This window comes from Apiospora kogelbergensis (assembly GCF_038363985.1).
Source record: "Apiospora kogelbergensis strain CBS 113332 chromosome Unknown utg000007l_segment0_segment0, whole genome shotgun sequence".
Taxonomy (NCBI): domain Eukaryota; kingdom Fungi; phylum Ascomycota; class Sordariomycetes; order Amphisphaeriales; family Apiosporaceae; genus Apiospora; species Apiospora kogelbergensis.
In genome coordinates, this window is record NW_027117424.1 from 1,651,952 (window position 1) to 1,664,668 (window position 12,717).

Genomic DNA, 12,717 nt, shown 5'->3' on the forward strand with positions numbered 1-12,717 from the left:
TTATATACTACGCAGTCTGCCTACACGGGTCTGCGCCCAACGACGATGTCCACATTGCAACCCAGCCTCGGAGCTCCGTCGAACTGCTCCTGGGTAACGCTCTCGACCTCGGGACGCACCTAGTCGGGATCCCGGCCCAGTTCTTCCTCCCATCCCCTCGTCTCCTTCCGGAAGGCCGGACGACACCCTCTCGAACCAAAACCAGACATAGTAGTCGGCGCTGTCCCATTGGGATTTGATCTGTAGCGCAGCCGGGTGGATGTTCCGGAACCCCATGGCCCGCATGCCGGTCTCGACCTCCTTTTCCGACACCCACGCCGGCGGTAGCGTCTAGGGGCTAGCCCCGTATAGGCCCTGAGTCAAGGTTCGCTGACGACAATGCCGCCCGTGATGGAGGCGCCTTACACGTCGCCCGGCATCACGGCCCGGGGAGACCTCGGGCAGCGGGTCTGTCTGACGGTCGCCGCAGAACGGGACGACGAGGGTGGCGAGAGCATGGGTGAACCCGGCCCCGGGCTCCAGATCTTGACTCTGGCCCACCATCTGCGTCACGTCCGCCCAGACCGCCGTGACGCCGAAGATGTTCTTGCGAGCCAGGAACTCGGCCATGCCTGGCGCTTTGTCCACGGCCACGATGGGCACTCCCAGGTCCAGGGCCCGCACTGTCTCTGTGATGACCCCCGAGCCAGCGCCGGCGTCTTCAGCGTCAGCGGTTTTAGTTCCAGATCCTTGGGTAGTGGGGGATGGTTTATCAGATTTGTGCCGTCATCTTGCGAAGCAATCGAACCTACAACAACGACAAATGGCAGATGATATCAATACCCTGGGTATGGGATAATGGGAACTGCTCGTGATGAACAAGAGCAAGAAATTGGCAGGCTGGGACCATTAAATATGTCTATACACATACATATATGTGTACTTATCATATAACGCTCTAGCTTGCCAACCAGCTAGCCACGGGATCTTCTCTAAACAATCTCATGGGTTCATATTCATAACAGCCTCGGAGAAAGCGATTGGTCTGGGGGTGGGGGGATGAGCAGCAATGGCTGGAATGACTTCACTCCATGAACAAGAAGTCGAAACCCATACTTATCGGATAGGGGGGCTCTGGTAGTGTTCGTCGCACGGTAACTTCTTTCCAGGGGTGATTGGGACTATTCGCATACATGACTTGCGTAACTCTTGGTTACCAAGGCCCGAAAAGTTCACTCATGAGGGTTCGGTCTTCGGTTTGCACGCATGAGGTTATAGGGACCAACGTAACACTCACACAGGCAAACCTTGTTAAGTGCCGCGTAAAATCGAACTTTATATATAAGTGACAGACTCAAAGTTGGAGTGAGCAAGGGGGAATCGGGTGATCGACGCACATTTTGCAAAGGAGAGACCCGTAGCTGTACGAGGGAAAAATCATCTGGGCCATATTGTGTGGCGGGCCCGAGGCGTGCTTCTATAGCCGTCCAGGCACAATATCGCAATAGAAAATCAGATGTACGATGCGAATTGACGATCTCCTGATGTGATCAAGTGATGATTCTCTAATTGAACTTGAATGGGGGTGGAATAGGGGTGCTGCTGGGAGCAGGATTTAGACGCACATAGCCATCTCTCAAACGCATACAAATGGATAGATTAGCCAAGAAGCCCTAAGAATAACGTACGCAAACTCTGGCGAACAAATCACAGCGGCATACAGATGACTTCACAAGGGCAAAACGTTGATCTATTTGTTATTTCCGCTGTGCACAATCTGCAGTGGAACGTAGCCACCCAGCAATTACCACTCGTATTCGCCGGTAGCCTTGTGGAAGACATAGTCTTTGCCGTTAACGCTGAGAACGCCGTCTTTGAGAACGCACTTCCTGTGAACCGGTTAGGACATCTAGTGTTATTCATAATGGCTTTGGAACTTACCACTTGTTCTTCACACGCTGGACCTTGTCATACATGCAAAGCATGATCTGCCCACCATCCTCGTCATCGTCCTCTTCATCGCCATTGTCGTCGGAATCATCGAGGTCCGAGTTGATGGCCTCATCGTCATCCTCTTCGTCATCTCCACCATCAAATCGGCTAGGCCCAGAGCCAGCAGAGGAGAGCTGCTGGCTGGGTGCGTGTTTCCGACCAGCCCGCTTCAATGGCAACATGAGGCCACCACCTTCCATGCTCTTGGCCTTTGCCTCGATGGCGGCATGTAGCATGCGGTCAATTTCAACACGCCCGAGCTCAGTAGTTTCTCCATCGGCGCCCTTCTGCATGAGGACGCCAGAGTAGGATGTTTCCTCTGCGGTTCCATCAACCTGAGGTGGGTAGACCCCCTGGCCGTTCTGTGCCGCCTGGCCCTGCACATGCTGAGCAGCACTAGCAGCCATGCTCTGGTTGTATTGGGCTTGGGCGTTGGCCTGAGCCTGAGCTGGAGTAGGTGGCTGACCAGGAGATCTCTGCTGGCCCGCGTGTTGAGGAGCACCCTGTCTCAAGTCGGCAGCCTGCAAATTCTTGATAGTGTTGCTGGCTCTATCACCAAACTGATTTCTAAGGTTGTTGGCGAGACGCTGCTGAACGATATCATTCGGAGGCGCTGCCTGGTGTTGGTTACTAGCTCCAGCTGGATCAAGGCCTGGTTCAATTTTTCACGCCAGGCTCGGCCTTGATATGGGCGTCGCCGGGCATAGGATTGGTGTGTGCAGGAGAGTACGGCATAGCATTGGCAGATGCCTGCTGCTGCTGCTGTTGCAGTTGCTGCTGCTGTTGATGTTGTTGCTGCATATAGCCTTGATTAACGGGATTCCCCCCATTGTTGGCTGCAGGGGCCGGAGGCGGTTGAGTAGGAGCAGGCGGGTCTGGCTTAGGGTCCCAGGGGAAAATAGCCAGCTGCTGGGCGGTGAGCTTGCGCTGCCATCCCTATGCGTAATAAAGTTAGTCGTTGGCATTATAGGAAGACAAGAAGCTGAAGTTCGAGTGCAAAGAGAGGAAGTGGGTGGGCGCAGATGTTTGCGAGATACAGAAAAAGGGTAGCACGTGATAAGTTGTTGCATGGATGATGAGGATGATGGGTGACTGTGACTGATGCTCAGGCCAATCAAGACCGGGGTCAGGGTCATTCACTCCTCCAGGCTCCAATGGGGTCGGGACTTTTTTAGCGGACAGCCCAGGCACATAAAAGCCCCAAATAGAGCCTGGGCCCCTCGTCTCGCTAGAACCGGACGCTCCCTTCAGAACACCGGAAACCGGCTGGCAGAGGCATTTCGTCGGAACCAAAAGAAACCCGCATCGGCGACATCAAACATCTTCCATCTATTATGCGCCATTGGAAAAGGGTGAAAAGAAGAACAGTTGTATCAATGGCTTTCTCCTCCGTTTCGCTTTTCTGGCAGGGTTGAAGGAATACTCGGCTGCAAGCCAGGGAAAAAAGAGAGGTAATGACTCAGAAAGTTGGATCAAAGGCTCACCTGCTTCAACTCCTCCAGAATGCTCTCATCTACGCCGTTCTCTTCCAAATCGACCCGCGACGCCTCGATGACATCCGCAATGATCTGCTGATAGACGTTACCCACAGCCGAATTCGACATGTTGAAGTAGAAGCTGGGGTCGAATTCGAGGGTGTCTTGAGGTGCGTGATGCTGCAAGTAGCGCTATCGACGTGAGGGCCGGTTTTCCTTCCACAAGTACGCTCCTTCCTCTTCCATGCGCATGGGGTCTATAGTGCTGGTCTAGATATTTTACGTCGGATGCGACAGGTGAGGTATCGTCGTCGAAGATGGCGAAGACCAAACGCGCGTGAATGACGACGAGTAAGGCAGGTTGGTATGAGGAAGTTCGAGGACCAAGTCAGACCCTTCCTCCTCGAAACACTTCGTTCGCAAGCGCTGCGCCTGTCAAACTCCTCTTGGTCCTGCTTTTGCTTGGTATCGCAACGTAATTTATATCAAAAATGGCAGTTGCTGGGCGTGATGGAGTGCCGGGGTTCGCTTCTCGCTTTCGTTGGGATCCAGTTCACTCTCTGCGGTGTGATGTTGATGGTTAAGTTACAACAGCTTCCCACTGAACTAACTAAGCATTGGCTGGCGGCACACGTGACTGACCCCCGGCTGGTTCCTTCCTTTTCCTTAGCTTTATGTACTTATCAGAGATGCAAGCACAGGCCAACACAACCCAAACGAACATTCAATGACATGTGCATCATCCCTTGGGTGAAATCGTGATGTTTACCTACCTATTAATCAGGAATGAAGTTGCCATTGCATTGAATTGAAGAATGCCGTTTTCTACTTGGCACTCATTCATTCCCTTGCGTCGCGTCAAGTTTGACTGGAAGCTATAACACCCAGCCTAGTACATGTACTTCGCTAAGCACAATAACTTTCTGATATGATCCTTGGCCAACACCACATAGTGGCTCAAATCTACTACCCCAGATTTATACCAACAGGCTCCAGAAGCATTGGGCCATGTGTTATGTAAGCGTCCTCTTCTCGAGTGGCTTGCAATCCGAGTATATGCACAGCTCTCCGTTCTCTGAGGGAGACGCATGCCCAGAAACCTACGCTATATCGCGAAGAGCTACTCCATCACAGTAGGTGGGTATATAGAGGCAAGAACTGGTTCAAGCTCATTTATGCTGATTATTTTATTCCCCGCCAAATGCATCTTCTACAGCCCTCGTTATTGTACAGGATGACAAAGGAAACTAGTACGAGGGGGCTCAAGGTCTAGAAGGAATAACTATACAAGGTCGAACTCGTGTGGCCTTGGCGATCGATACGATCGGTCGCTCCTCCCGGTGAGAATGGAACCCCCAAAGGCATTGGTCCGAGGATGACCACACATGCCAGTCTATGCGCTCGGGAAAGTGAACCTGTCCATGACTTCGCCGGTTGTAGTTTCACAACCCCTTAACAAGCATTACTACTTGCTATGTCTAGTTTTCCACCAAGTGTGCGGTCGGAAGAGTCTCGAAATTACTTGGGAAATACTGTATACACATCATCCCTTCTCTCTCGGTCGTCATATTTAGTGGTGCTCGGCACTATGTTCGCCGTGGTAACCAATGATCTTGAAGCGGCCGATCATCTCACCAACGGTGAAGAAACCAAGGCACTCGGCAGCCACAACACCGCCAGCGATCAGCTGGGCAGAGTTGACGTTCCGGAGCTGTTGCATCATGGTCGCGGGTTGTTGAGAAGCCTTGGAGGCGGTCTGCGCGAGAGCACTGGGGTTGCGGATGGTGTTCAACATGTTCTGGTAATAGCTCTGGAATGTTTGCACGGAACTATGATAAAGGTCAGTCACGTTGCCACGAGTCGACAACCGCAGACCCAAACTTACGGAGGAGACATCTTCTGGTTGCGGAAGACGAGCTTGGCGAGCTCGGAGCCAACCCGTCCCCAGTAAAGAACCTGAGGGACTTGTCCTATTTGCCTAGTCAGTTCTGTTTTTCAATCGACTGATATCTGCAGCCACGCATTGGCCTGCATGTGATGGTCCCGCTCGTTGTCAGTTTGGGGATTTTGCAACGTACGCTCAGCGAAGCCGACCACTCTGCCCGTTCGTCCACCAACCTTGCCCAGGGAGTTGGCAAGTCCCTTTGCGGCGCCCGAGATAGCCGGACCAGCAGCCGAAGAGACTCTGGAAAGACCCTGTTGCGCCTTGGCGGCGTATTCAGAAGCGCTAGCAGAAGCCTTTGCAGCAGCCTCCTTCGCAGCTTCGGTCGCCTTTGCGGCAGACTGCTTTGCAGCGTCGGACGTCTTCGACGCAGATTCCTTCGCAGCCTCGGACGCCTTGGAGGCAGTCTCCTTGGTTGCCTCGGTGGCCTTGGAGACAGTCTCCTTGGTAGCCTCGGTGGTCTTGGAGGCAGACTGCTTGGTGGCCTCGGATGCCTTGGTGGCCTCGGTGGCCTTGGATGCCGACTGCTTCGTAGCCTCGGACGCCTTCGAGGCGGTCTCCTTCGCAGCTTCGGTCGCCTTCGAGGCGGAGTCCTTCGCAGCCTCGGTGGCCTTCGTCGTGGCGTTGGACTGGAAGCGTCGGGCGGCCATGCGGCTCAGGTTTCCGGATTGCCGGATGGCGGGTCGCGCGAGGGCCATTGACGACATGGTGTCAATTGATTGTGCGGGATTAAAAGACGAAAGAGGGGGTGGCTCGCAGACGGTTTCCGGACAGGATGTCTGGAAAGCGATTGATTAAGGGCGGGCGGGATAAAAGTAGGAGGGCGGAAGAAACAAGACACGGCGACAACAACGACGACAAGGACTGAAGAAGCTCTGGTAAAAAAACAGCTCTGCAGCACAGGTCGTTCGTTCTGTTCGGAATTTCACGCTTGGGGCTATGGGCAAAAAAAGAACCATTACCCGGCTGGAGCTAAGACCTAAGCCCGACTAACCTAGAACTGAACAGCAGCCAGGGCGTCCGTGGACGAGCCCACTAATGGCTGTGGCATTGGCCAATCAACGCCCAACACTCCCTAATTCGTTATCGTCATCTGCTTACAGCGGGCCGTTGCTCGCAGCTGTAGCACATGCAATCAATCAATATCTTGTCTTGGGCAAGTAAGTAAGTGCAGCTTCTCACGGGTTGGAGTGATGTCGTGCCAAAGGAGAATCGTTCAATTGCTTGTTTGCCCTTGCATAACGAAGCTAGCTCTATATATGCCGTAGACGCATTCAAGTCAAGTCTACAGGTCGTTCTTCGTCAACACCCAGCCAGGCGCATACATGTCTCAGCGCGATCGATCCCTTTCCCCAACTTCAACGTCAAGGATGGGAATGAAACCTAGCCGCAATCCACCTCCATAGCATCCACCCCATACCGAGCTCTCACTTCAATAACTGCCGAACCTAGACCCTTTCTCAGTCCAAACTCTGAATCTGCACTTTGATCGCGCCAGTCTTGGGATCTGCTGCCGTCTTGAAAGCGTCAAGGGCGTCCTCCAGCTTGAAACGATGAGTTACGAGCTTGGAAAGGTCAATCACGCCGTTCTCCACCAGGCGAATGGCTCGGGGCCAGGTATTGCTGTATCGGTATTGGAACTGCAGGTCAACCTCCCTCGTGCTGCATCTCATGAATGGAAAGTTGACCTCGTTCTTGCCAACGCCCACCACGAACACCTTGCCTCCAAACTTGACAGCCCAGATGGCAGCAGCGACACTGCTCTCCACTCCAGTACACTCAATGGCTATGGACGGCTCGATGCCTCCCATTGATGCCACGATAGCTTTACCGGCCTCCTCGGGACTTGAACGCTCGACTTTGTGTGGTATGACTGATGGGCATAGCTCCTTGGCAAATTTCAACCGGCCCTCGTCGATATCAGTAATGACAAGAGGACAAGCGCCAGCCGCTTTGCAACAGAGCAGTGTAATCAGACCGATGGGGCCAGCGCCGCAAATGACCACCGGATCACCCAGGCCAACCTTAGCTCTTTGCAGGCCCGCCAGGGCAACGCTGAGAGGCTCCAGCATGGAGCCATTCTCATATGACATATCTCCAATCTTGTGGCACCAGATGGCAGGGTGGTTGACGTATCGTCGCAGAAGGCCAGGAACCGGCGGTGTCGAGAGGAATTGCACCTTCTCGCAACCATTGTATCGGCCCGTCAGGCACGGCTCGCATTCGTTGCAGATAACGTTGGGCTCAATGGCTACTCGATCTCCAGGCTGCAGGTGGGTGACGGAGGGATGCACGGCAATGACTTGGCCGGCAGACTCATGACCGAGGATATGGTCGCCTTCGACGATCATGGGACCAATACATCCGTGGTGCCAGAAGTGCACGTCAGACCTGTTACTGTCAGAATCGGCCTTGACTGCTCTGGTGCTTGAGACACTTACCCGCAAATGCCAGTGCTCTTGATAGCAACGGTCACTTCACCATGCTGCAACGTATCGCCCTTCTCCAAGCTCTGCAGCGAGGGCTCAGCTTCATTGATCCATAAGTCATGGGCCGGGTTGGTGTAGACACCAATGTTGGCCTTGGACGGCTTGACTTCCACGGGGCTCATATCGAACGCGGCAACGGTGTCAGCAGCGGTACAGGGCAGAATTGGGCTTCGAATTCGGGAGAAAAGTGTTGGCGCAAGAGTGGAAGTGAAAGAAGACGCGAGACAGTCAGTTACGTGTCTCCCCACCGTTCCACCAGCTCGAAATGAGGGGAGGGGACCTCTCATTATTATATCCAAGGTAGGAGCCCTTTTTTTTCTTGGACCCTAGCTGCTGCCGTTTGTGATTTTCCCACACTACCTTGCACCAGGGAAACAGCGTCGCGAATTCGGCCGGCCCTCGGACATTTCTAGGCAAGTCTAGACTGTAAGAAGACTCCCGTTCCGTGCAGCGAGCAATAGCCCGCTACGACTATGGACTGGTCCAGGGATTCGAGCCATTGGACGCGGCTCTCGATATTGCTGGCAGTATGTGGGGTAGTGAGTGGTGGCTTGTGGGAGAGAAGGAATGACGCTTCGGGGCAGAGATCCCCGGGTGGGTTCCCCCTGTAGAATGCGTCTAGCGCACCAATCACCCCGTCTTCTGCCTCTGTTCTGCCCATGGCGACGCTGGGCGAGTTCGGCAGTCCCCGCAGTTTCTGCCCGCACTTTGGAGAGTCCCCGCCAGTCCACCAATGGTCACGATACCGGATACTGGAGACACTGGAGAGTGCTACATGTCGTGAAACCCCACCACACCACGCACGTTATGAAGCCTCTGCACGTGGTCCGCTCATCGCATCCGGCTTCTTCGTGTAACACTACTTCGCAGACTAAAAGCTGGACGAAGTCCACCAATAGCATAAGTATTGGATTGCAAAGCATTACGGTCTCCTGACGGGTTCCGGGTACACAATGTTGTTCGGGTATTGACGGTCAATGTATGCTCAGTGGGCGAGACGGCGTGATCACCACTTACTTGTTAACATACATATGGCATGGTACTATAAGCGTCGATGTCGCCCAGACACTGTGCGTTGCCCATGTTCGTATGTGATGGACCTCCCCGCACCCCCATCTTCCATTAATCTATGAGACCTGGCTCAGGTGCAAAAAATGCAAGCTCGACATATCAGTTGTGAAGGAAGCCGTCCACGGTGGTATATGGCCTGTATTCCTTCTCGGCACAACTCGAGTGATATATGTGTTGCTTAGCATGGGGCTTACCCGCGGATGAGAACAACAATGTAAATAGCGATGCGTTTCTGTGAGCAAGAAGCCCCGGGCATCATGCAGAACAGTCTATACAGGCCGTTATACCCAAGCACAGCTTCGCAGGGAAGACACTGACCTCTGGGTAGCAAAAAGAGCCGCCTTCACCAGATCATACCAAAATGTTGAGCCCAGGGATATCCAGTATGACTGGTATAGCCACAACTAAAATATTTACTCTGCTAGGTATAATAACTAATTATATAGTTGACCGAATGGCTACCAAGTCAACTAGCGTGGCTAGTCACTTATCTGATGACAATAGTATATAAAAAGCAGAGCTTTCGCTGTTAAGGGGGCATGCTACTCTGCCAACTGGGAGGGTCTCGAATACACAAACCACATCCAGGTCGAGCACGCTGCCTTCACCATTCACGTGTCGATACACGCCGCGCTATCCTGGGAGGGGGCGCCACACCGGTACATCAATGCCTCCAGCTCGACATAGACAAGCTGACAGTAAGTAAAGCCCGGCGAGTCGAAGAATGGGAGTGGTTAGCCAGTCCCTCCGAGCAGGCTGTTACCACACATGGCACTGCGCGTCTGAAAAGGAGAAATCAAATATGATTAGTATCGCCTTTTTGTAGTCATACGGCAGGAAAAGAAGGAGGGGAACTAGGAAGACCAAAGGCCTTCTTCAACAAAACGCCAGTCAATGTTTAATGTAGTGTCTCACCAAATTTTCCATCAAGCCTATAACTATGGATCTTGATAACCGGCTATCGCGATACTGCGCTGGTCCTAACCGACGCATAAAATTCGTGAGCCCATTACAATGGATCACGACCCTGGTGCCTAGGTAGCCAAACCGCATGGCCTCAGCGATGGCCAACGCCGCAACGGCCACAAGAGTCGTGCTTGCATAACTCTCATCCGCGTCATGGATGACTTACTGGAGGCGATGTAGAATAACGCCGTACAAGCGCGTATCGCCGCCCAGGATGCCGCTGCCACTTCGGTAGGGCCTTGCTGAAAGTATTCTGCCGCGCTGAGTGTGACGCAGTTGAAGAACAGAAATAGCACTGCCTTTGTTTTGCAGTCGGTGGGCTATATCAGAGGCACACTTCTCGGCATGAGAGTCTCAGACAACTCGGAAGTCTAGCACGTAGTATAGCCATACAGCATGGAGTATTTTACGACATCTATTGCGGATCTCGACTGGACCAATAACTAACTGCCTGATTACAACCAAGCTATGAGATTGGTCGCAGAAATAAGCCCGCATGAGACTGAAGACGCCTTTCAGATAAGGACGGGGTAGCCGTGTGTATTTGGTTTAGTAGATAGCCTGCGATGACAGCTATCTGCCGAGATTGCTTAAATGCATCATCGACGGCCAGTGAGTCTTTGTTGGCATGAAGTAAGACAAACAATGACTGGCATTATGGTTTGGTTGATTCTGCGCCAGGTTGCTTGCTCTTGTGGTTTCCATCTTGAGGAATTTGTTGGTGATGGGATAGATCTTAACATTAGCCGTCCCAATCTGCATAGCACCTGCAACATCCCAAATTCCCAGATAGATGTCAATGTGAGGAGATGATGATAAACTACTTGTATTGCATTGTCTGAGTGCGGCGCTGCACTAGAGATGTTGAAGTCATATAGAGTTTACATAGTTTCACACGTCCCCCTGGACCCCACGACTTGATGCATCATCGCACTCGCTGAGATTACCGCGCTCGCGACTCGCTTACAATGTTTATTACCACCCTTCTCTCTCTTTGCCTCAGCTTCCCGGGTAGACATTCCCAAAGCCTCAGCATGGGACTGCTAGCCTATCACTACCATGGAATCCCTCATCAATTTACTCGGCAGCAAAGTCTCGCAAATTCCTAATCGGCGTAGCAGTGTCATATTCGTCCAGCGGGATGGTGGCAACAGCGCTACACCGCCGCGCAAAGACGCGAGGTCTGCGGCCACAAAGCCTCGATCCTACGGAGACGTCCTGGCCGAGATCTCCAGTTCGGATCTCAACAAAGGTAGCTCCAACTCAAGAACGGGCAAGTGGCGTCGTCAGAACACTTCTGCGTCTTCTACTGGAACCTTTACCCGTTCCCGATCTCCAGCCAAAAAACGCACCCAAGGAGATCGCGATACCAGAAGATGACGTAGCCCTGTTGCCGCCAGTGGTATACTCTCCGCCTGCCGCCGAATCGGCAGGCATTTCTATTTCTTCCAGGCACTCGTTCATTCCGAAGCCTTCCGACTACTGCAGCGGCTGTGAGACGACACACGCGCGAAACGAATTCTCGCCGTGGCAGCGAGCCGCTCGGGACCATGAGCGGCTGTGTCTGGGGCGTGAGGGCTCATTCAGCCTGTGCCGGCACCAGCGCATCAATTTCGGGGCGATCGAGCAAGCGCTGCCCCGGACGCAACTATCAACGACGACAGCGGGCGTGATCTTGCGGTGCGAGGACGAGAGCCACCTCAAGGGCACGCGACACCACCTGGACCGCAGCGCGCGGCTCGACGATGAGGCCATGATGCCGCAGGTGAGTGTGGGCATCGAGGAAGACGGCGCCGTCATGCTGTCGACCTACTTTGAGGAGCTCGTTTGTATTGTGCCTGCTGGCGAGCCCCTTCTCGTCCGCCAGCTGCGCCAGAAGCTCGATCTGCTCCAGGCCGCATCCACCAACTGTATCTGCGGCCACGTCAACATCAACAGCGAGCGCATTGTCGATCTCGCCGAATCCATTAGCTGTCCGTACCTGCACGAGGCCGAAGGCGGCTGCCAGAGTCTCAGTGGCCGCCACCCTAGGCCGCTCCGGGCACGGCGGCGAGGAGGGAAGCGGAAGGGAATCAGAGGGGAGATGCTGCGACATGAAAGACTCCATCGGGTTCTGCGATACATGTGATGACACGTGGTTCGGCTTCCGAAGGTGGCGAGGCCGGCCGGACGCCGAGTACCACGAGATCTGGTTGTTTGGGCTCAGTTATATCAGTTTCCAGGGTGGCTTCAAGCCGGATTGCCATGCGTGGCGCCAGCGGCTGGACTGATTTCTCGGAGCCAAGGCTTTCCTTAGTTATCTTGTCAGGGGCCGCTATACACGACGTGATGTCCCCATCATGACTTGATCAGCTAATACTATAATTCGTTAATCATCCTACGACATGAGATGAAAGTATGGGCATCGTAGGCCACCCGATTCCATCAATGATGTTGTTTGCCTGAGCATGCGGCAGCCCAGTTTTAGTTGCCTCGGTATTGGCAATGGGGACTGAATCTGACCTGGAAAAGTAGTTTCATGCAAATATATTCAAGAATTAGGTAGAGGTATGTGGGAATTGAGCCCGTGTGGTAAAGTATGCCATGTACGTGTCCATAGTAATGCAATATCGATATCACTAGATCTAGGGGTCGATATATATAAACAAAATCAGGTAAGCATGCTCACCTCGCTCCGAGGCACACCTTTTTTAGGTGGTGGGGGTCCGTTGGATCCACTGGATGGCTAGAAACATGCTGAATTGGCAGTTCTGGGCGGGCAGGTTACTGCCCACCCTAGTGAGAATCTCATGTTTGTGTGTCC

At 53.3% G+C, this 12,717-nt stretch overlaps 4 protein-coding genes across 4 annotated transcripts; 1 reads left to right on the forward strand and 3 right to left on the reverse strand.

Moving 5' to 3' along the window:
- PG998_010870 (uncharacterized protein) lies at positions 1–1,174 on the reverse strand (the record flags this gene model as incomplete). The annotated part of the gene is made up of 3 exons (XM_066877686.1): positions 1–330; positions 406–728; positions 1,096–1,174. The coding sequence occupies 3 exons, from the start codon at positions 1,172–1,174 to the stop codon at positions 1–3; spliced, it is 732 nt and encodes a 243-aa protein (XP_066726740.1).
- A 609-nt stretch (positions 1,175–1,783) lies between these two features.
- Positions 1,784–3,575, reverse strand: PG998_010871 (transcription factor IIA- alpha/beta subunit; the record flags this gene model as incomplete). Its single annotated transcript, XM_066877687.1, has 4 exons — positions 1,784–1,868; positions 1,921–2,588; positions 2,641–2,907; positions 3,456–3,575. The coding sequence occupies 4 exons, from the start codon at positions 3,573–3,575 to the stop codon at positions 1,784–1,786; spliced, it is 1,140 nt and encodes a 379-aa protein (XP_066726741.1).
- A 1,441-nt stretch (positions 3,576–5,016) lies between these two features.
- Positions 5,017–7,999, reverse strand: PG998_010872 (alcohol dehydrogenase GroES-like domain-containing protein; the record flags this gene model as incomplete). The annotated part of the gene is made up of 6 exons (XM_066877688.1): positions 5,017–5,275; positions 5,332–5,416; positions 5,525–6,042; positions 6,837–6,858; positions 6,941–7,779; positions 7,830–7,999. 6 exons carry the CDS (start codon positions 7,997–7,999, stop codon positions 5,017–5,019), a joined length of 1,893 nt encoding a protein of 630 aa, XP_066726742.1.
- A 3,056-nt stretch (positions 8,000–11,055) lies between these two features.
- Positions 11,056–12,042, forward strand: PG998_010873 (uncharacterized protein; the record flags this gene model as incomplete). Its single annotated transcript, XM_066877689.1, has 1 exon — positions 11,056–12,042. One exon carries the CDS (start codon positions 11,056–11,058, stop codon positions 12,040–12,042), a length of 987 nt encoding a protein of 328 aa, XP_066726743.1.
- Between the last annotated feature and the right edge of the window lie 675 nt (positions 12,043–12,717).